The 23,710-nt window shown below is 43.0% G+C and overlaps 1 protein-coding gene across 2 annotated transcripts; it reads left to right on the forward strand.

The window, feature by feature from the left end:
* The first annotated feature begins 1,695 nt into the window (after positions 1 to 1,695).
* LOC130317749 (uncharacterized) lies at positions 1,696 to 20,862 on the forward strand. Of its 2 annotated transcripts, none has more exons than XM_056552873.1 (2): positions 1,696 to 2,444; positions 20,772 to 20,862. In XM_056552873.1, the coding sequence occupies exons 1-2, from the start codon at positions 1,700 to 1,702 to the stop codon at positions 20,792 to 20,794; spliced, it is 768 nt and encodes a 255-aa protein (XP_056408848.1). In that variant the 5' UTR covers positions 1,696 to 1,699; the 3' UTR covers positions 20,795 to 20,862. The 2 variants fall into 2 exon arrangements, with proteins under 2 accessions (XP_056408848.1, XP_056408849.1); XM_056552874.1 differs by lacking the exon at positions 20,772 to 20,862 and adding an exon at positions 3,216 to 3,321.
* The last annotated feature ends 2,848 nt before the right edge of the window (positions 20,863 to 23,710 follow it).

The following is a 23,710-nucleotide window of genomic DNA, read 5'->3' on the forward strand; positions in this document are numbered from 1 at the left end:
ATAGGTTTTATTTTAACACTTTTAAAATATAAAACAATTCGAACTTTTTGTACAATAATGAGTCTGTATCAGATTTTCCTACCTTGTCCCCTATAACTCTCTTATTATTCCGTATACGGGGATGTATGAAAGTCATTTTTTGCGCCGTGATCTGTAATTTTTATCGGAACCACTTTAGTTTTGATGATACTTTTTGATCACTTTTTAAGAATTTTTTTCTGGACCATGAAGTTGTATTTTTTTACGTTTACGCCATTGACCGTGCGGTTACACATATGTTTAGGTTTATTTTTGTTTACATTATTTCATTTAAGAGAAACAAATTGGTAAATGGGGAAGATTCAATCGTTTATTAGGGGAGGGGCTTATTCACATTAAGTTAATGTTCTTTTTACCTTATTCCCAGTTTTTTAGTCCCTGTAGTAGACTATTACATGGAATCTATAGATTACATACACTGATCAATGCTGTGATGCTGAGGCTGCCTGCAGGATTGGAGCGTCGTTCAGACAGCGTGGAGCGAGGTTAGGGACCTCCACACGTTCTCTCAGCTGATCGGGACCCCGCTATTTCACTGTGGGTGTCCTTATCAGCTCCACTGAACTACCGGAAATAGATTTTTGGCATTGGTGATGTCCGGCATTAGCAATGAGTCCCAGATGCTGATAGCAGGTAGGTCCTAGGGACTATGAATCGTGCTGAACTCCTGACTGTGCTTCATAGACTGGCAGCAGCCTCCCTCCCCTCCAAATCTTATCACTTTAATGACAGGAGTCCCTGCTCTGAAAGGGGTTTCCTGCACAAGAGCAGAAGATATGCCAGATTTGATGCGTCTCCTGCTCCGGAGCTGGGCCCATGGCTATACATTATATACCTCCGGCCCAGTCAGCCATGAAGGAGTTAAATGGTGGTGATGCATTGCCACTTAACTTTTCTGGGGCCACACACTATACAGATAGCTGCTTATTGTCCCTTCTACTCGCTGGGATAAGAACAACCAGTCTAGCTAGGGTTAAGTGGCGCACAGCACTGCCAATTCTATCCTTAGGGCCAGACAGTAAGCAGCCATCTATATAGTCCCGGGGGAGGGGAGCAGTGATACTATGAAATATCACTTAACTCCTTACACTCCATGGGACGGGCGCTTTGGGTATAATGACCTGAACTGACAGCTGGATCATCAGACTTGTGGTCAGTTCAGGACATGTGACCATAATATAGAGGATCTGCCCCGACAAGTATTCACCTCATCATCCGAGAGCAAGAAGATAAATCATGTGCAGGAATATCCCCTCAAATGTCTCCATATAACATCCTGGAATTGTATAGAATTAAATGTTTATTCACAATACAGGTTCCTATAAGGTGTCAGGACGTGGCAGCCTATTTCTCCATGGAGGAGTGGGAGTATGTAGAAGGACACAAGGATCAGTACAAGGATCAGGTCATGATGGAGGATCAGCAGCCCCTCACATCACCAGGTAATAGACATGACTATATACACACGTCCTCTCATTATTTGTATGTAAAGAATGAATTCAGTCTCTGTATGTGTTCCCTACAGTCAGATCCAGTAAGAGATCAGCACCAGAGAGGTGTCCCTGTCCTCTTCTTCCACAGGATGATCAGGTAGATGGAGATATTCCCTATGATCTGTAGAAGGGCTGTGAAGCTCTTGTGGTCAGTCCCCTCACCCTCCATGACTCCTCATCTCCTGCTCATCTATAACATCCCACGTGACTTCTCCTACTGTCTGATGACTTTTACAATATTTCTTCCACATCTCTTGAATCAGGGTGAAGATCCGAACAATATTAAAGCTACAGAGACAGATGTGAGCGGCGATGAGCAGGATAAGGAGAACTTTCCTACGGAGAAAGATCTGATCTATATTAATGCTACAGACATAAAGGAAGAAGAAGAGACAGATGTGAGCAGTGATGAGCAGTATAAGGACATTCCTACAGGGGAAGATCTGATCTATATTAATGCTCCAGAGACAGATGTGAGCCATAATAAGCAGTATAAGGAGGACATTCCTACAGAAAAAGAGCTGCTCTATATTAATACTACAGACATAAAGGAAGAACAAGAGACAGATATGAGCGGTTATGAGCAGTATAGGGAGGACATTCCTACAGGGAAAGATCTGATCTATATTAATGCTACAGACATAAAGGAAGAACAAGAGACAGACGTAAACATTGATGAGCAGTATAAGGAGGACATTCCTATAGGGAAAGATCTGAGCTATATTAATGCAACGGACATAAAGGAAAAACAAGAGACGGATGTCAGCAGTGATGAGCAGTATAAGGAGGACATTCCTACAGGGAAAGATCTGATCTATATTAATGCTACAGATATAAAGAAAGAAGAAGAAGAGACAGATGTGAGCGGTGATGAGCAGTATAAGGAGGACATTCCTACAGAGAACCGCACTGGTGAGTAGTAACCACTAAATACAGAGAACAGTCACAGATTCTGCTCGGTCACCAGCTGCAGTAATCACAGAAAAAAATAATGTTCATATATGTTACTTACTAGGTCATCCAGATGCTATACAGGTCTTTTTTATTTGTCTTCTGTATTTGGCTTACAAATCCCTCTGTTCTGCTGCTCACTTATTCTGACATCCACTGTTCAGGAAGGGGAGTGTCCGAGGCAAGCACTGAGCCCGTCCTCACTCACCATTCATTCATTTTCTCTCTGGGTCTGCTGTGCTTTTCTGGGTCTCTTTATCCAATCACTGCAGGCGGCTCTATAACCCCCTCTTCTCTGCTTTCATGCTGCAGTCTGATAGGACAGGAGTGAGCACAGAGGAGTACTAGTCCTGCCAGGTCTGTGCTTCAGCTGGGACAAAGATGATGCTGCAGCCGGACAGGATAATGTTTTAGATCCGTGTTCTCAAAGTGTGGCCCTCCAGATGTTGCAGAACTTCAACTCCCAGCACGACCGGACAGCCAATGGCTAGATGGTATGGGGACCCCTAGTGGTCATAAGCCATGATCTCTATAAAAAGGAAATAAAAAAATGTATGAATGTTAGTGAGTGGGCGCTCCGGTCGGTAACACTTCACTGAATGGCAAACGGCCTAACTGCTCTGCCAGTGTAGTGAGATATATGGTCTGCACCCTCACTGATCCTGATCTTGTCTTTAAAGTCCTTGTTTGCGCTGTTGTTTTTCTTGTCCCTGTTGTCTCCATCTTATATAGTCAGCAGGATTTCCATGTAGACGACTAGAGGAATAATTTGGGATATTTCCCAGCACTTCTGTATTGCTGGGGGCTCTGAACCGCCTCGGCTGTCGTCTGATTTGTGCCCTATGGATTGTTCATTGCTGCTGGATGGGAGTGTGATGGGGTCCAGGAGTGGGGTGTATGTGACCTGAAGACCCTATATTATGTCTACATTAACTATTTATTATCCGGAGGACGGGGAGAAGGTTCCATGATGTCACATGCTGCACTTATAATGTTGTACTAAAAAGACTATAAATATGGGCGCAGTTATTAATAAAATCTGTGTTATTCTCTGCAGATTCTTGTAGCAGGAGATCAGAGGAGAATCTTATATCTTCAGATTATAAAGCAGATGATGATATCACACAAGATACATATGAAGAACATTCCATTATCCCAGATACACCCTCAGCCCTTCACAGCCAAGATCTCATCCTTATATACAGGTCCTGTCTTCTCAGTCATCACAGGATGTTCAGCAAAATAAAAGTCACAGAAGGGATGTTGGACATCAACGAGCTCATACAGGAAAGAAACCATATTCATGCTCAGAATGTGGGACATGTTTTACTTTTAAATCAGGTCTTGTTGTACATCAGAGAACTCACAAAGGAGAAAAGCCGTTTTCATGTTCAGAATGTGGGAAATGTTTTACTCAGAAATCACATCTTGTTACACATCAAAGGACTCACACAGGGAAAAAGCCATTTTCATGCTCAGAATGTAGAAAATGTTTTACTCAGCAATCACATCTTGTTACACATCAAAGAACTCACACAGGAGAGAAGCCATTTTCATGTGCAGAATGTGGGAAATGTTATACTGAGAAGTCAAGTCTTGTTCAACATCAAAGAACTCACACAGGGGAGAAGCCATTTTTATGTTCAGAATGTGGGAAATGTTTCTCTCACAAATCAAGTCTTCTTCAACATCAAAGAATTCACACAGAGGAGAAGCCATTTTCATGTGCAGAATGTGGGAAATGTTTTACTCAGAAATCAGACCTTGTTGTACATCAAAGAACTCACACAGGAGAGAAGCCATTTGCATGTGCAGAATGTGAAAAGTGTTTTGCTAATAAATCACATCTTATCAGACATCAAAGAATTCACACAGGGAAGAAGCCAATTTAGAGTATTATATATTAATCATGTACATAGGATAGTTGACAGTAATACATATATATATATATATATATATATATTATATATATATATATATAAATGCTTATTTATAGGCCTCATCTCCAAACTTCTTACCAATTGTTAAAGAGTACCTCTCATGATCTTGTTACATGTTATAATCCTCCCAGGTCACTGCCCCATCATGATAAACCACCCCCGGCCTTTATTTTTATTATTTGTTAGTTTTCTACCTTGATATTGTTCTGTATTTTCTGCTCAGTCTCAGTCAGATTCACAGACTGGGAAGGGGCGTTCCCCAGCAGGTGTGACATCATCTGAAGCCATACAGGGGAGAACTTCCTCCCTCACTCAGCTACACACAGCCCAGAGCAGTTCAGTGTGAGATGAGCTATGATTGGCTAAGGTTGCACAAGGCTGCACTGGCTAAGGCCAGCAGGAGTCCAAAGAATGTGCAAGAGATGGGGGGAAATGTGCTCTGGACAAGTAGGGAGACACCTAGTGGCAGCTTTTTTAAACACAAATAAAACATAGAAAACTTCAGTGCAATAGCAATTTTTAATGAGTGCCCATTTAATAAAAGTTTTCTTTCTTATATGATTTATTATTCTTATATTCATCTCCGCACACTGGACTTATAATAAATGTAATATTGTCCCTGACGTTGTATGTAGGGAATGTAACACAGCGATCCGATCATCCAGAACGGCAGAAGGAGGTCCCGCTGCTTTCCACGGGTCCAGAGCAGAAGATCGCCGATAACACTGATCAGTGCTATGTCCTATGCATATAAACAACAACTTTAGGGGAAACCCCCAAAGGGGTGCCCTAAACTAGAACCCCCCCCCCCCCCCCCCCGAAAATTAATAAAAAAAATATAACTTTTATTGTTTGCATATAGAAAATATAGTGCAATCTGATTCAGAAACCATTGGTAACACGTGGTGTGTGTGTACCACAATGAATAAAATGCCGACAGTCCTCTGATGACGCTGGGTAACCAGCGAAACGCCGTCGGGACTCTGGCTTGTGGTGAACTTTTAACATGCAGGGTTTTTGTCAGCACCAGTATACATTATAGTTATTGCCTCAGTGGTGGCCATACAAATGCTGCGGCGCACATACTAAGAGGCTTTTCTACCACTTCTATTCAAAGGTGCTAGACAGACCCCGTCATTTTATTCATTGTGGTACACACACCACGTGTTACCAATGCTTTCTGAATCAGATTGCTCTATATTTTCTATACGCAAACAATAAAAGTTATATTTTAAAATACATTTTCGGGGGGGGGGGGGGGGGGTTCTAGTTCAGGGCACCCCTTTGGGGGTTTCCCCTAAAGTTGTTGTTTATAGTTTTTGCCCTGGAATTCCCTGGGGTTTTTGTTGTTCACATGTCCTATGCATAGCACTGAACAGTATTAGCAATCAAATGATTGCTAAAAATAGTCCCCTATGGAGACTATTAAAATGTAAAAACGAAAGTATAAAAAGTAAAAAAAAATGTGAAAAACCCCCTCCCCCAATAAAAACGAAAATTATCCCATTTTCCCTATTTCACCTCCAAAAAAGTGTAAAAAAAAAAATGTATATACATATTTTGTATCGCCGCGTGCGTAAATATCTGAACTATTAAAATAAAATGTTAATGATACCGTACGGTGAACGGCGTAAACGTTAAAAAAAAAAAAAAGTCCAAAATAGCTGCTTTTTTATAACATTTTATTCCAAATTTTTTTTTATAAAAAATGTATTAAAAGTTTTATATTAGAAAATATGGTATGAATAAAAAGTACAGATCACGGCGCAAAAAATGAGCCCTCATACCGCCACTTATACGGAAAAATGAAAAAGTTATAGGGTATTTCAAACGTACTAATTTGGTTTAAAAGTTTGCGATTTTTTTTTAAGCGCAACAGTAATAGAAAAGTATATAACATGGGTATCATTTTAATCGTACTGACCCGAAGAATAAAGAACAAATGTAATTTTTACCATAAATTGTACGGCGTGAAAACAAAACCTTCCAAAATTTGCTAAATTGCGGTTTTCTTTTTAATTTCCCCACACAAATAGTGTTTTTTTGGTTGCGCCATACATTTTATGGTAAAGTGAGTGATGGCATTACAACGGACAACTGGTCGCCCAAAAAACAAGTCCTCATACTAGTCTGTGGATGAAAATATAAAAGAGTTAGGATTTTTTGAAGGCGAGGAGGAAAAAACGAAAATGTTAAAATTTAATTGTCTGAGTCCTTAAGGTCCAAATGGGCTGCGTCCTTAAGGGGTTAAAGGAGTACTCTGCCCATAGATATCTCATCCCATATCCAAAGAATAGAGGTTAAGATGTCTGATAGTGGGGGTCCTGCCGCTTTGGACCCCCACAATCTCCCTGCTACACCCGGCGTTCGTTTAGAGCGTCGAATGCCCCGTTTGTGACATCATAGCCACACCCCCTCAATGCAAGTCCATAGACTTGTGACATCACGAGCCTTCGCCCCGCATTTCCAGCCATCCAACACGAAGCAAAGTTCGCTCAGTGCATTGGATGTCTGGGGGGCCGCACACGAGATCGTGGGTGTCTTGGGGCAGAGTTCCCCTTTAACCAAGTTGGTTGCGTTATTTTCTTACTGGGATCTAGAAAAAAAACTTGGTGAAACCTTAGAACCCAGAGAGGGGCCCCGTTTGGCTACTGCTTGCAGCTGATTCAAAGAAAATCCCTTCTAAACGGAGTCCGGCCCTAAAATAGGTCGATATTTTCTCATAATCTTCTTTATGGCAAAAAAGCTGCCGACTATAGGGAGTAATAAATCTGGGGACGGTTTATTTGTCTTCATATTAACATTTGATCGGTTACTTTTCTGTGTAGGAAATTAATGCCTTTGATTCATTATAATTTCTCTTTTTTAACCCTGAATGCAGCGATATAGATTCCCTATAAATGTTTCTGTTTCCGACCAATTTGGCCTGAGTGTCACCCACTCCCCATATGGGATATTTATATTCCATGTATTGGATGCAGGAAGAGGCTTGTGAGGTGATATTCCCTGTTATCTCTTTACTGTAGGGGGAGACCTGGATTTTATCGTCCTTGTCTGAAAGAAAAACATAACAAAAATGTTATGTCTTTACTGGAAAAAGGAGACGTGTATTTAACCCCTTAAGGACTGAGCCCTTTTTTGCAATTCTGACCACTGTTACTTTAAGCATTAATAACTCTGAGACGCTTTTACCGATTATCGAGACAGTTTTTCCGTAACATATTCTACTTTAACATAGTGGTAAATTTTTGTCGTTACTTGCATCCTTTCTTGGTGAAAAATCCCAAAATTTCATGAAAATTAACTATTTTTCTAACTTTGAAGCTCTCTGCTTGTAAGGAAAATGGATATTCCAAATAAATTAAATTTTGATTCACATATACAATATCTCTACTTTGTGTTTGCATCATAAAATTGATGAGTTTTTACTTTTGGAAGACACCAGAGGGCTTCAAAGTATAGCAGCAATTTTCCAATTTTTCACAAATTTTCAAAATCGGAATTTTTCAGGGACCAGTTCAGTTTTGAAGTGGATTTGAGGGGTCTTCATATTAGAAATGCCCCACAAATGACCCCATTATAAAAACTGCACCCCTCAAAGTATTCAAAATGACATTCAGTAAGTGTGTTAACCCTTTAGGTGTTTCACAGGAATAGCAGCTCTATGGGGGCTTTGTAAACACACGTGGCCTTCAATTTCGGACACATTCTCTCTCCAGAAGCCCAATGGCGCTCCTTCTCTTCTGAGCCCCGTAGTGCGCCAGCAGAGCACTTTACATCCACATATGGGGTACATTCTTACTCAGAGGAAATGGGGCTAAACATTTGGGGGGGCTTTTTTCCTATTCTCCCTTGTGAAAATGAAAAATGTAGGGTAACACCAGCATTTTAGTGCAAAAAAAAATTTTTTTTTTCATTTTCACATCCAACTTTAACGGAAATTTGTCAAACACCTGTGGGGTTTTAACCACTTAAGGACCTAGGGCGTATGGATACGCCTTGACGTCCTGGTACTTAAGGACCCAGGGCGTATCCATACGCCCGTGGGAATTTCGGTCCCCGCCGCGCGCCGGGCGGGGACCGGGCCGGGGTGACTGCTGATATCAATCAGCAGGCACCCCGTGCAAATGCCCAGGGGGGTCATCAGACCCCCCCCCGTCGGCGATCGGCGCAAATCGCAAGTGAATTCACACTTGCGATTTGCGCCGATTCCGGGTCATACGGGTCTATTGTGACCCGGTGACCCGGAATAGAAGGGGGATCGCGGTTGTCTAAGACACCCACGATCCCCCTGTAGGCATAGGAGTGAGGTGGCAGGGTTGCCACCCCTCCTATCCCTGCTATTGGTCTGCTATTGATCGTCAGAGGCGACGACCAATAGCAGACCGGGGGCGGGGGGGTTAACTTTCGTTTTCCCCGTCCTGCCCACCCACAATAGGCGGGGCAGAACGGGGAACCGAAGGGGACCGGGCGCCGACGTCCACTTACCCGTCCGGAGGCTGCGGCGACGTTGATCGGCGGGCGACGTCACGTGCTTCTGAAGAGGACAGCTGCCGGGATCCTACGGAAGCCGGTAAGTAGATCTGGAGGGCTACAGTCTGAGACCGTGGTCTCTAACTGTAGCCCTCCAGATGTTGCAAAACTACAACTCCCAGCATGCCCAGACAGCTGTTTGGGCATGCTGGAATATGTAGTTTTGCAACACCTGGAGGGCTGCAGTTTGAGACCACTATACAGTGGTCTCTAAACTATATCCCTCCAGATGTTGCAAAACTACAACTCCTAGCATGCCCACATAGCTGTTTGTTGTCTGGACATGCTGGGAGTTGTAGTTTTGCAACATCTGGAGGTCCACAGTTTGGAGATCACTGTGCTGTGGTCTAAAAACTGTAGCTCTCCAGATGTTGCAAAACTGCAATTCCCAGCATGCCCAGAAAGCAAACAGCTGTCTTGGCATGCTGGGAGTTGTAGTTGGGTACCTCCAGCTATTGCATAACTACATCTCCCAGCATGCCCTTCGGTGATTAGTACATGCTGGGAGTTGTAGTTTTGCAACAGCTGGAGGCACACTGGTTGGAAAATATTGAGTTAGGTAACAGAACCTAACTGAAGGTTTTCCAACCAGTGTGCCTCCAGCTGTTGCAAAACTACAACTCCCAGCATGCACGGTCTGTCAGTACATGCTGGGAGTTGTAGTTTTGAAACAGCTGGAGGTTTGCCCCCCCTTGTGAACGTACAGGGTACATTCACATAGGCGGGTTTACAGTAAATTTCCTGCTTCAAGTTTGGGCTGCGGCAAATTCTTTGCCGCAGTGCAAACTCCTAGCGGGAAATTCACCGTAACCCGCCAGTGTGAATGTACCCTAAAAATACTACACTACACTAACACCTAATAAAGGGTAAAACACTACATATACAGCCCTTACACTGCCCCCCCCCCCAATAAACAATTTAAAACGTCTTGTACGGCAGGGTTTCCAAAACGGAGCCTCCAGCTGTTGCAAAACAACAACTCCCAGCATTTCTGGACAGCCACTGACTGTCCAGGCATGCTGGGAGTTTAGCAACAGCTGGAGGCACCCTGTTTGGGAATCACTGGCGTAGAATACCCCTATGTCCACCCCTATGCAATCCCTAATTTAGTCCTCAAATGCGCATGGTGCTCTCTTACTTCGGAGCCCTGTCGTATTTCAAGGCAACAGTTTAGGGTCACATATGGGGTATTTCCGTACTCGGGAGAAATTACACTACAAATTTTGGGGGGCTTTTTTTCCTTTTACCGCTTGTGAAAAGGAAAAGTTGGGGGCTACACCAGCCTGTTAGTGTAAATTTTTTTTATTTTTTTACACTAACATGCTGGTGTTGCCCCATACTTTTTATTTCCACAAGCGGTAAAAGGAAAAAAAGACCCCCAAAATTTGTAACGCAATTTCTCCTGAGTACAGAAATACCCCAGATGTGGGCGTAAAATGCTCTGCGGGCACACAACAAGGCTCAGGAGTGAGAGTGCACCATGTACATTTGAGGCCTAAATTGGTGATTTGCACAGGGGTGGCTGATTTTACAGCGGTTCTGACAAACGCAAAAAAAAAAAAATACCCACATGTGACCCCATTTTGGAAACTACACCCCTCACCGAACGTGACAAGGGGTATAGTGAGCCTGAACACCCCACAGGTGTTTGACGAATTTTCATTAAAGTTGGATGGGAAAATGAAAAAAATTATATTTTTTCACTAAAATGCTGGTGTTACCCTAAATTTTTCATTTTCACATCCTGAAATAGGAAAAAAGCCCCCCCAAATTTGTAAACCCATCTCTTCTGAGTAAGAACATACCCCATATGTAAATTTAAAGTGCTCTGCGGGCGAACTACAATGCTCAGAAGAGAAGGAGCGCCATTGGGATTTTGTAGAGAAAATTTGTCCGGAATTGAAGGCCACATGTGTTTACAAAGCCCCCATAGTGCCAGAACAATGGACCCCCGACACATGTGACCCCATTTTGGAAACTACACCCCTCACGTAATGTAATAAGGGGTACATTGAGAATTTACGCCCCACAGATGTCTGACAGATTTTTGGAACAGTGGTCCGTAAAAATGAAAAATAAACTTTTTCATTTGCACAGCCCACTGTTCCAAAGTTCTGTGGGGTGTAAATACTCACTGCACCCCTTATTAAATTCTGTGAGGGGTGTAGTTTCCAAAATGGGGTCACATGTGGGGGGTTCCACTGTTCTGGCACCACGGGGGGCTTTGTAAACGCACATGGCCCCTGACTACCATTCCAAACTAATTCTCTTTCCAAAAGCTCAATGGCGCTCCTCCTCTTCTGAGCTTGTAGTTCGCCAGCAGAGCATTTTACGTCCTAACATGGGGTATTTCCATACTCAGAAGAAATGGGGTTACACATTTTGGGGGTCATTTTCTCCTATTACCCCTTGTAAAAATGTAAAATTTTGGGGAAAAACTGCATTTTAGTAAAAAAAAAAAAAATTTTCATTTACACATCCAACTTTAACGAAAAGTCGTCAAAAACCTGTGGGGTGTTAAGGCTCAGCGGACCCCTTGTTACGTTCCTTGAGGGGTGTAGTTTCCAAAATAGTATGCCATGTGGGTATTTTTTGCTGTTCTGGCACCACAGGGGCTTCCTAAATGCGACATGCCCCCAAAAAACCATTTCAGCAAAAGTTGCTTTCAAAAAGCCAAATGTGACTCCTTCTCTTCTGAGCATTGTAGTTTGCCCGCAAAGCATTTTACATCCTAACATGGGGTATTTCCATACTCAGAAGAGATGGGGTTACAAATTTGGGGGGGCATTTTCTCCCATTACCCTTTGTAAAAATGGTAAATTTGGGGGAAAAACTGCACTTTAAGTGAAAAAAATTTTTTTTTCATTTACACATCCGACTTTAACGAAAAGTCGTCAAACACCTGTGGGGTGTTAAGGCTCACTGGACCCCTTGTTACGTGCCTTGAGGGGTCTAGTTTCCAAAATGGTATGCCATGTTGGGGTTTTCTGCTGTTCTGGCACCATAGGGGCTTCCTAAATGTGACATGCCCCCCAAAAACCATTTCAGCAAAATTCCCTCTCCAAAATCCTATTGTCGCTCCTTCCCTTCTGAGCCCTCTAGTGCACCCGCCGAACACTTGACATACACATATGAGGTATTTCCTTACTCGAGAGAAATTGGGTTACACATTTTGGGGGGATTTTTCATCTATTACCCCTTGTAAAAATTCAAAAACTGGGTCTACAAGAACATGCGAGTGTAAAAAATGAAGATTTTGAATTTTCTCCTTCACTTTGCTGCTATTCCTGTGAAACACCTAAAGGGTTAACACACTTACTGAATGTCATTTTGAATACTTTGAGGGGTGCAGTTTTTATAATGGGGTCATTTGTGGGGTATTTCTAATATGAAGGCCCTTCAAATCCACTTCAAAACTGAACTGGTCCCTGAAAAATTCCGATTTTGAAAATTTTGTGAAAAATTGGAAAATTGCTGCTGAACTTTGAAGCCCTCTGATGTCTTCCAAAAGTAAAAACACGTCAATTTTATGATGCAAACATAAAGTAGACATATTATATATGTGAATCAATGTATAATTTATTTGGAATATCCATTTTCCTTACAAGCAGAGAGCTTCAAAGTTAAAAAAAATGCAAAATTTTCATTTTTTTCATCAAATTTTGGAATTTTTCACCAAGAAATGATGCAAGTATCGACAAAATTTTACCACTAACATAAAGTAGAATATGTCACGAAAAAACAATCTTGGAATCAGAATGAAAGGTAAAAGCATCCCAGAGTTATTAATGTTTAAAGTGACAGTGGTCAGATGTTCAAAAAATGGCCGGGTCCTTAAGGTATATTTGGGCTGGGTCCTTAAGGGGTTAAAGGGGTACTCCTGTGGAAAACTTTTTTTTAAATCAACTGTTGCCAGAAAGTTAAACATATTTGTAAATCATTTCTATTAAAAAAAATCTTAATCCTTCCAGTACTTTTTAGGGGCTGTATATTAAAGAGAAATCCAAGAAAGAAATGCATTTCCTGTAATGTCCTGACCACAGTGCTCTCTGCTGTCCATTTTAGCAACTGTCCAGAGAAGCATATGTTTGCTATGGGGATTTTCTCCTTCTCTGGACAGTTCCTGAAATGGACAGCAGAGGTCAGAGAGCACTGAGGTCAGGACATCAGAGAAAATGCATTTCTTTTTTGGATTTCTCTTTAGTATACAGCCCCTAAAAAGTACTGTAAGGATTAAGATTTTTTTAATAGAAGTGATTTACAAATCTGTTTAACTTTCTGGCACCAGTTGATTTAAAAAAAAAGTTTTTCACAGGAGTACCCCTTTAAGGCTCACTTTACTCCTTGTTACATTTCGTGAGGGGTGTAGTTTCCAAAATGGGGTCACATGTGGGTATTTACTGTTTTGTGTTTATGTCTGAACCGCGGTAAAAGCCACCCCTGTGCAAATCACCAATTTTGACCTCAAATGTCACCTTGGCACGCTCTCACTCCTGAGCCTTGTTGTGCGCCCGCAGAGCACTTTACGCCCATATATGGGGTATTTCTGTACTCAGGAGAAATTGCATTACAAATTTTGGTGGTCTTTTTTCCCTTTTACTTCTTGTGAAAATTAAATGTATGGGGCAATACCAGAATGTTAGTGTAAAATAATTTTTTTTTTTACACTAACATGCTGGTGTAGACCCCAACTTTACCTTTTCATAAGGGGTAAAAGGAGAAAAAGCCCCTAAAATTTGTAACGCAATTTCTCCCATGTACGGAAATACCCCATAAGTGGCCCTAAACTGTTTCCTTGAAATACGACAGGGCTCCGAAGTGAGAGAGCGCCATGCGCATTTGAGGACTAAATTGGGGATCTGAATCCGCCACAAAAATTCCCTATGGCAGTGTTTCCCAAACAGGGTGCCTCCAGCTGTTGCAAAACTCCCGGCATGCCTTGACAATAGTGTGAGTTGTTGTTTTTCATCAGCTGGAGGCTCAGTTTTGGAAACAGTGCCGTACAAGACATTTTATTTTTTTTTTATTGGAGAGGGACAGTGTAAGGGGGTGTATATGTAGTGTTTTATCCTTTATTATGTGGTAGTGTAGTGTAGTGTTTTTAGGGTACATTCACACAGGCAGAGGTTTATAATGAGTTTTTCGCTGGGAGTTTGAGCGGCGGAAAATTTGCCGCCTCTCAAACTTGCAGCAGAACTCGCTGTAAACCCGCCCGTGTGTATGTACCCTGTACATTCACATGGGGGGGGGGGGGGGGGGCAAACCTCCAGCTGTTACAAAACTACAACTCCCAGCATGCACTGACAGACCATAAATGCTGGGAGTTGTAATTATGCAACAGCTGGAGGCACATTGGTTGTGAAACACAGAGTTTGTTACTTAACTCAGTGTTTTGCAAACAGTGTGCCTCCAGCTGTTGCAAAACTAGAACTCCCAGCATGTACAGTCTCTCAGTGCATGCTGGGAGTTGTAGTTTTTCAACAGCTGGAGGCACACTGGTTGCGAAACACTGAGTTAGGTAACAAACTCGGTTTCACAACCAATGTGTCTCCAGCTGTTGCAAAACTGCAACAATCAGCATGCATTGACAGTCAAAGGGCCTGCTGAGAGTTGTAGGTTTGCAACAGCTTGAGGCACACTGCTACAACTTATAGCATACCCTTTAGTAGTCTGTGCATGCTGGGAGTTGTAGTTATGCAACAGCTGAATGCACACTTTTTCATAGAAAAAATGTGCCTTTAGTTGTTGCACAACGACAGCCCCCAGCATGCACAGACTACCATAGGGCATGCTCGGAATTGTAGATGGAACTCCTGCTGTTGCAAAACTACAACTCCCAGCATGCCCTTTGGCTGTGCATGCTGCGAGTTGTTGCTAAGCAACAGCCGGAGGTGAACAGGCCTCACCTCCTGCTGTTTCCTGCCGCCTGCACCGCCGAGACCATCGCTGCTGCTGCCACCGCTCCTGCCGCAGGGACCGCTGCCACGGATCCTGAGGGGACCCCCGCTGGACCAGAAGAAGGTAGGAGACCTCCGCCGGCACCGATCACCCCCATCTTTGTTGTCCTGATTACCACCCAGCAGATTCCTTCCGGACGATCAATCACGTGATCGTGAGGCGGCACCCGCGCCACCTCACTCCTGCTGTGTAAGGGTGAATGGGGCTGTCTCGGACAGCCCCATTCACCCTTTTTTTCTGGGTCACCAGAGACCCGATTGACCAGGAAGAGCCGCAAATCGCAGGTCTGAATTGAATTGATTGCCGACAAGGGGAGGGGCGGTCTTAGGACCCCCCAGGGGTTTGCACAGGGTGCCTGCTGATAGATATCAGCAGCCACCCCGGTCCGGTCCCCGCCCGGTGAGCGGCGGGGACCGGAATGCCCACGGGCGTATGGATACGTCCTGCGTCCTGAAGAGGTTAAATCAACTGGTGCCAGAAAGTTAATCAAATATGTAAATTACTTCTATTTTAAAATCTCAATCCTTCCAGTACTTATCAGCTGCTGTATGCTCCACAGGAAGTTGTGTGGTTCTTTACAGTCTGACCACAGTGCTCTCTGCTGACATCTCTGTCCATGTCAGGAACTGCCCAGAGCAGGAGAGGTTTGCTTTGGGGATTTGCTCTGGCTCTGAACAGTTCCTAAAATGGACAGAGGTGTCAGCAGAGAGCACTTTGGTCAGACTGAAAGAACTACACAACTTCCTGTGCTGATACAGCAGCTGATAAGTACTGGAAGGATTAAGATTTTTTTTTTTTTATAACAAAGGTTTTTAAATAGAAGTAATTTACAAATCTGTTTAACTTTCTGGCTCCAGTTTATTTAAAAGAAAAAAAAATCAAGTAAAGACATAACTTTTTTTGATGTTTTTCATTGAGACAAGGAGAATAAAATCCAGGTCTCCCCCTACAGTAAAGAGATAACAGGGAATATCACCTCACAAGCCTCTTCCTGCAGCCAATACATGTAATATAAATATCCCATATGGGGAGTGGGTGACACTCAGGCCAAATTGGTCGGAAACAGAAACATTTATAGGGAATCTATATCGCTGCATTCAAGGTTAAAAAAGAGAAGTTATAATGAATCAAAGGCATTAATTTCCTACACAGAAAAGTGACCCATGAAATGTTAATATGAAGACAAATAAACCGTCCCCAGATTTATTACTCCCTATAGTCGGCAGCTTTTTGCCATAAAGAAGATTATGAGAAAATATCGACCTATTTTAGGGCCGGACGCCGTTTTGAAGGGATTTTCTTTGAATCAGCTGCAAGCAGTAGCCAAACGGGCCCCTCTCTGGGTTCTAAGGTTTCACCAAGTTTTTTTGTAGATCCCAGTAAGAAAAAAACGCAACCAACTTGGCTAAAGTTTTCCATCTGGGTACTAATAACCTGCAGCGTCGTATGTCTTAGGGGGGCTGTGTATATAGAGGGGGGCTGTGTATACTAATAACCTGCATGCATCGTAAGTCTTAGGGGGGATTAAACTGGCAGAGTCACTGGTAGAGAAGGATCTGGGTGACTTGTAGATCACAGACTACAGAATAGCACAATGTCAGGCTGCTGCTTCCAAAGCCGGCAGGATATTGTCATGTATAAAAAGAGGCATGGACTCGAGGGGCAGGGACATAATACTCCCCCTTTATAAAGCATTGGTACGGCCTCACCTGGAATATGCTGTTCAGTTTTGGTCGCCTGTCCATAAAAGGGACACTGCGGAGTTGGAAAGGGTGCAGAGACGCGCGACTAAACTAATATGGGGCATGGAACATCTTAGCTATGAGGAGCGATTAAAGGAGTTACAATTGTTTAGTCTTGAGAAGAGACGTTTAAGGGGGGATATGATAAACGTATATAAGTATATTAATGGCCCATACAAAAAATATGGAGAAAAACTGTTCCAGGTTAAACCCCCCCAAAGGACGAGGGGGCACTCCCTCCGTCTGGAGAAGAAAAGGTTTAGTCTAAAGGGGCAACACGCTTTCTTTACCATGAGAACTGTGAACTTATGGAACAGTCTACCTCAGGAACTGGTCACAGCAGGAACAATTAACAGCTTTAAAACAGGGTTAGATACATTCCTGGAACAAAATAACATTAATGCTTATGAAGAATTATAAAACTACATCCCTTTCCCTTATCCCCTTCACTTTCCCTGGTTGGACTTGGTGGACGTATGTCTTTTTTCGACCATACTAACTATGTAACTATGTAAAGGGGTACTCTGCCCCAAGACATGTCTGATCACGGGGATCCACGTGCTGGGGACCCTAGACATCTGGTGCATGGAGCGAACTTTGCTCCGTGTCGGATGACTGGCGATGCGGGGTGGAGGCTCGTAACGTCAAGGTCACGCCCCGCTCGCGATGTCGCGGTCACGCCCCATGAATGCAAGTCTATGGACTTGCATTGAGGGGGTGTGGCTGTGATCTTACGAATGGGGCGTGACCGTGACGTCACGAGCCTCTGACACTCTAAACGAACGCCGGGTGTAGCAGGAGATTGCTTGGGTCCAAAGTGCCGGGACCCCAGAGATCAGACATCTTAACCCCTTTCCTTTGGATATGGGATGAGATATCTATGGGCAGAGAACCCCTTTAAATTTCCTGGGTAGCTGGAAATGTGCACAGTCAGTGCATTACGTGCGGCCATAACGAGTGTCAGATAGAGTTTACTCTTTTAGTGAAGAAATGACATTAATGTTGATACTATGAATGTTCTATATTTATCCACATGAACCACCTGTCACTTACAATACGTAGGCTGCACTTCTAATGCACTAAACAGTAGGATCAGGAGGCAAATCTCTCATACAAAAGGGTCTCAATTTAATGTGTCCTCCATATCCAGACATTTTAGGGATGTACATAAAGGGGTTACCACATCTTTGGAAATTATGGGTATAGAAAAAGTCCACGGACCTCCTAGGGGAGGGGACACCAGACGGACGCTCCTGAATCGAGAGTCATTTTGGATTTTACAATTGGACACTCGGCAACCGTGATGAATATAAGGCAAGGAGTGTTACACGTTTTCCGCTCCCTTTAGAGTCTGTGGTAATTTAATCTTTAACTATGTATAACTAAATTTATGTTACATAATTCTACATATTTTATATAAACTTTTTCTGAGGGTGATATTACAGGTTATATTGTGTATTTCATTGGTGTCTTTCCATGTTCTTCATTTTTCTGCTTTTTTGTACTATGAGCAGTTCCCTTCCCTTTTTGCCATTTCAGATTTTACCAGCGATATTCAGGGTGATCATGTGACTTGTAACTTTTAATATAAAAGCAGAGTTATTTTATTGTTTTGTATGTCCTGACTAAGGACCTAGTGTAGGTACGAAACGTGTCGGCTGTGTATGTTCTGTTTATCCATGACCCAATAAAGTTCTAACATTTTACTACAAGCCTGGTGCTGTACGATACTCTTGTTGTACCTAAAGGAGGAGAGCGGGGGCCACAAAATGGAAGAGCGAACGAGCTCTAATAATCCAGACGAAGGAAAAGCTTTATAATAAGTGTGTAAATCCGGAAACACAAAACCGCCGTCTAATGTCTTCAGGGTGAGCGTCTATACGGGACACGTGGTCTCTTCTGAATTATAACAAAATTACTAAATAACCATCGGATAGAAGAAAAATAACAATTCCGTACTATGATAGGGACGGACTGTAAAAATATAAAATATTATTGGTAAATATAAGATTTAAGAACCTTTTTCCTTCCAATCCACGACATATATGGGAATTTACGAGCGTGTAACTGGGTCTTCAATCCGTGTAATAATGGCGCAAAGTGTGAAGTAAAGAGATCTTGTACCAGATGTGATCAGATCTCTAGGGATTTTATACCCCGGGAAGGACAAAGAAAAGGAAAAGAATTACACCGATGTTTACTGAACCCGGGGGACGCTGAGATATTGACGACTTCTCATATAGAAAAATGGATTTTATGATCTGAGACCGAAAATAGACGTCAAGACGGGAAACGCTGGTCTAGGGTTTGTGATAAATAAAAGTATCTGCAGCGTCTTATGTTCAGAAGAGACGATCTTCAAGGGAGACGCGCGGATCCTGTCTGATGCCTTGAATTAAAGTCTCTATAATCATAATGAGAAGGGGGCGGGGACAACACTGACGCGTTACATTCCCTATATACAACGTCAGGGACAATATTACATTTATTATAAGTCCAGTGTGCGGAGATGAATATAAGAATAATAAATCATATAAGAAAGAAAACTTTTATTAACAATTGGTAACAAGTTTGGAGATGCAGTATATGATATATGTATAAATGTCAGATATCCTATGTACATGGATAATATATAGATGTGTTATCTGCATCATTTACTGCTCTGAATTTACTTCTCTCATGTGTGAATTCTTAGATGTCTAACAAGACTTGATTTGTCAGTAAAACATTTCCCACATTCTGATATAAAAATGGCTTCACCCCTCTGTGAGTTCTTTGATGTTGAACAAGATTTGATTTCACAATAAAACCTTTCCCACACTCTGCACAGCAAAATGGCTTCTCGTCTGTGTGAGTTTTTTTATGTACAACAAAATTTGATATGTCAGAAAAACATTTCCCACATTCTGAACATGAATATGGTTTCTCGCCTGTGTGAGTTCGTTTATGTTTAACAAGCTTTGATTTGTCAGTAAAACATTTTCCACATTCTGAACATGAAAATGGTTTCTCCCCTGTGTGAGTTCTTTGATGTTGAACAAAACTTGACTTCATAGTATAACATTTCCCACATTCTGCACATGAAAATGGCTTCTCCCCTGTGTGAATTCTTTGATGTGTAACAAGATGTGATTGCTGAGTAAAACATTTTCCACATTCTGAGCATGAAAATGGCTTTTCCCCTGTGTGAGTTCTTTGATGTCTAACAAGATGTGATTGCTGAGTAAAACATTTCCCACATTCTGAACATGAAAACGGCTTCTCTCCTTTGTGAGTTCTCTGATGTACAACAAGACCTGATTTAAAAGTAAAACATTTCCCACATTCTGAGCATAAATATGGTTTCTTTCCTGTATGAGCTCGGGGATGTCCAACATTCCTTCTGTGACCTTTATTTTGCTGAACATCCTGTGATGACTGAGAAGACAGGACCTGTATATAAGGATGAGATGACAGATCTTGGCTGTGAAGGGCTGAGGGTGTATCTGGGATAATGGAATGTTCTTCATATGTATCTTGTGTGATATCATCATCTGCTTTATAATCTGAAGATATAAGATTCTCCTCTGATCTCCTGCTACAAGAATCTGCAGAGAATAACACAGATTTTATTAATAACTGCGCCCATATTTATAGTCTTTTTAGTAGAACATTATAAGTGCAGCATGTGACATCATGGAACCTTCTCCCCGTCCTCCGGATAATAAATAGTTAATGTAGACATAATATAGGGTCTTCAGGTCACATACACCCCACTCCTGGACCCCATCACACTCCCATCCAGCAGCAATGAACAATCCATAGGGCACAAATAAGACGACAGCCGAGGCGGTTCAGAGCCCCCAGCAATACAGAAGAGCTGGGAAATGTCCCAAATTATTCCTCTAGTCGTATACATGGAAATCCTGCTGACTATATAAGATGGAGACAACAGAGACAATAAAAACAACAGCGCAAACAAGGACTTTAAGGACAAGATCAGTATCAGGGAGGGTGCAGACCATATATCTCACTACACTGGCAGAGCAGTTAGGCCGTTTGCCATTCAGTGAAGTGTTACCGACCGGAGCGCCCACTCACTAACATTCATACATTTTTTTATTTCCTTTCTATAGAGATCATGGCTTATGACCACTAGGGGTCTCCATACCATCTAACCATTGGCTGTCCGATCGTGATGGGAGTTGAAGTTCTGCAACATCTGGAGGGCCACACTTTGAGACCATGGATCTAAAACATAATCCTGTCCGGCTGCAGCATCATCTTTGTCCCAGCTGAAGCACAGACCTGGCAGGACTAGTACTCCTCTGTGCTCACTCCTGTCCTATCAGACTGCAGCATGAAAGCAGAGAGGAGGGGGTTATAGAGCCGCCTGCAGTGATTGGATAAAGAGACCCGGCACAGCAGACCCAGGGAGGAAGTAAATGCATGGCTAGTGAGGGCGGGCTCAGTGCTTGCCTCGGACACACCCCTTCCTGAACAGTGGATGTCAGAATAAGTGATCAGCAGAACAGAGGGATTTGTATGCCAAATACAGAAGACAAATAAAAAAGACCTGTATAGCATCTGAATGACCTAGTGAGTAACATATATGAGCATTATTTTTTTCTGTGATTACTGCAGCTGGTGACTAGTAACCACTAAATACAGAGAAGAGTCACAGATTCTACTCACTCACCTGGGCAGTTACCTGTAGGAATGTCCTCCTTAAACTGCTCATCACCGCTCACATCCGTCTCTTCTTCTTCTTTCTTTATGTCTGTAGCATTAATATAGATCAGATCTTTCCCTGTAGGAATGTCCTTCTTATACTGCTCATCACCGCTCATGTCTGTCTCTTGTTCTTTCTTTATGCCTGTAGTATAAATATCGATCAGATCTTTCCCTGCTGTAATATCCTCCTTATACTGCTTATTACTGTTCACATCTGTCTCTTCTTCCTTTAAATCTGTAGCATTAATACTGATCAGATCTTTCCCTATAGAAATGTCCTCCTTATACTGCTCATCACCGCTCACATCGGTCTCTTCTTCCTTTATGCCTGTAGCATTAATATAGATAAGATCTTTCTCTGTAGGAATGTCCTCCTTATACTGCTCATCACGGCTCACATCTGTCTCTTCTTCCTTTATGCCTGTAGTATAAATATCGATCAGATATTTCCCTGCAGTAATATCCTCCTTATGCTGCTCATCACTGCTCACATCTGTCTCTTCTTCTTCCTTTATGTCTGTAGCATTAATATAGATCAGATCTTTCTCTGTAGAAATGCCCTTCTTATACTGATGATCACCGCTCACATCTGTCTCTTCTTCTTCCTTTATGTCTGTAGCATTAATATAGATGAGATCATTCTCTGTAGAAATGTCCTCCTTATACTGCTCATCACTGCTCACATCTGTCTCTTCTTCTTCCTTTATGTCTGTAGGATTAATATAGATCAGATCTTTCCCTGTAGTAATATCCTCTATATTCTGCTCATCAAGAGGACGGGGACACCTCTCTGGTGCTGTTTTCTTACTGGATCTGACTGTAGGGAACACATACAGAGACTGAATTCATTCTTTACATACAAATAATGAGAGGACGTGTGTATATAGTCATGTCTAGTACCTGGTGATGTGAGGAGCTGCTGATCCTCCATCATCACCTGATCCTTGTACTGATCCTTGTGTCCTTCTACATACTCCCACTCCTCCATGGAGAAATAGACCGCCACGTCCTGACACCTTATAGGAACCTGTATTGTGAATAAACATTTAATTCTATACAATTCCAGGATGTTATATGGAGACATTTGAGGGGATATTCCTGCACATGATTTATCTTCTTGCTCTCGGATGATGAGGTGAATACATGTCGGGGCAGATCCTCTATATTATGGTCACATGTCCCCAACTGACCGCAAGTCTGATGATCCAGCTGTCAGTTCAGGTCATTATACCCAAAGCGCCCGTCCCATGGAGTGTAAGGAGTTAAGTGATATTTCATAGTAGGGCTGCATGATATAGGGAAAATGTGCAATTGCGATTTTGGGCCTAAATATTGCGATTTTGAAATGCGATATAATAAATAAATGGTGAAATCCCGCCTTTTCATGTCCAATCTCCTCCATTTTACAACTATCCACCCATTTTATGCCCACTGCCCATTTCACATCTCCCCCCTTCACCTTCTCCCCTCATGGTCACATCTTCTCCCATCACATTCTCCCCCCATATCACAATCCCCCCCCTCCCCGTCACATTCTCCCCCGTCACACTCTCCCCCCTGTCACATTCTCCCGCCGTCACACTCTCCCCCCCTGTCACATTCTCCCGCCGTCACATTCTCCCGCCGTCACATTCTCCCCCCATGTCACATTCTCCCCCCATGTCACATTCTCCCCAATGTCACATTCTCCCCCCATCTCACATTCTCCCCCCATGTCACATTCTCCCCCCATGTCACATTCTCCCCCATGTCACATTCTCCCCCATGTCACATTCTCCCCCCCATGTCACATTCTCCCCCCATGTCACATTCTCCCCCATGTCACATTCTCCCGCCGTCACATTCTCCCCCCATGTCACATTCTCCCCCCGTCACATTCTCCCCCCGTCACATTCTCCCCCCATGTCACATTCTCCCCCCCTGTCACATTCTCCCCCGTCACATTCTCCCCCCCCATGTCACATTCTCCCCCGTCACATTCTCCCCCCCTGTCACATTCTCCCCACATGTCACATTCTCCCCCATGTCACATTCTCCCCCATGTCACATTCTCCCCCCCATGTCACATTCTCCCCCCTGTCACATTCTCCCCCCATGTCACATTCTCCCCCCTGTCACATTCTCCCCCCATGTCACATTCTCCCCCCTGTCACATTCTCCCCCCATGTCACATTCTCCCCCCATGTCACATTCTCCCCCCCTGTCACATTCTCCCCCCATGTCACATTCTCCCCCCTGTCACATTTTCCCCCCTGTCACATTCTCCCCCGTCACATTCTCCCCCGTCACATTCTCCCCCCATGTCACATTCTCCCCCCTGTCACATTCTCCCCCCCATGTC

This window comes from Hyla sarda, unplaced genomic scaffold (assembly GCF_029499605.1).
Source record: "Hyla sarda isolate aHylSar1 unplaced genomic scaffold, aHylSar1.hap1 scaffold_2018, whole genome shotgun sequence".
Lineage (NCBI taxonomy): Eukaryota > Metazoa > Chordata > Amphibia > Anura > Hylidae > Hyla > Hyla sarda.

Coding starts and splice junctions, on each gene's coding strand:
- LOC130317749 (XM_056552873.1), top strand. CDS start 1,700: ATGACTCCTCATCTCCTGCTCATCTATAACATCCCACGTGACTTCTCC. Junction 2,445..20,771: donor TCCTACAGAGAACCGCACTG/GTGAGTAGTAAC, acceptor TCCTTTCTATAG/AGATCATGGCTTATGACCAC.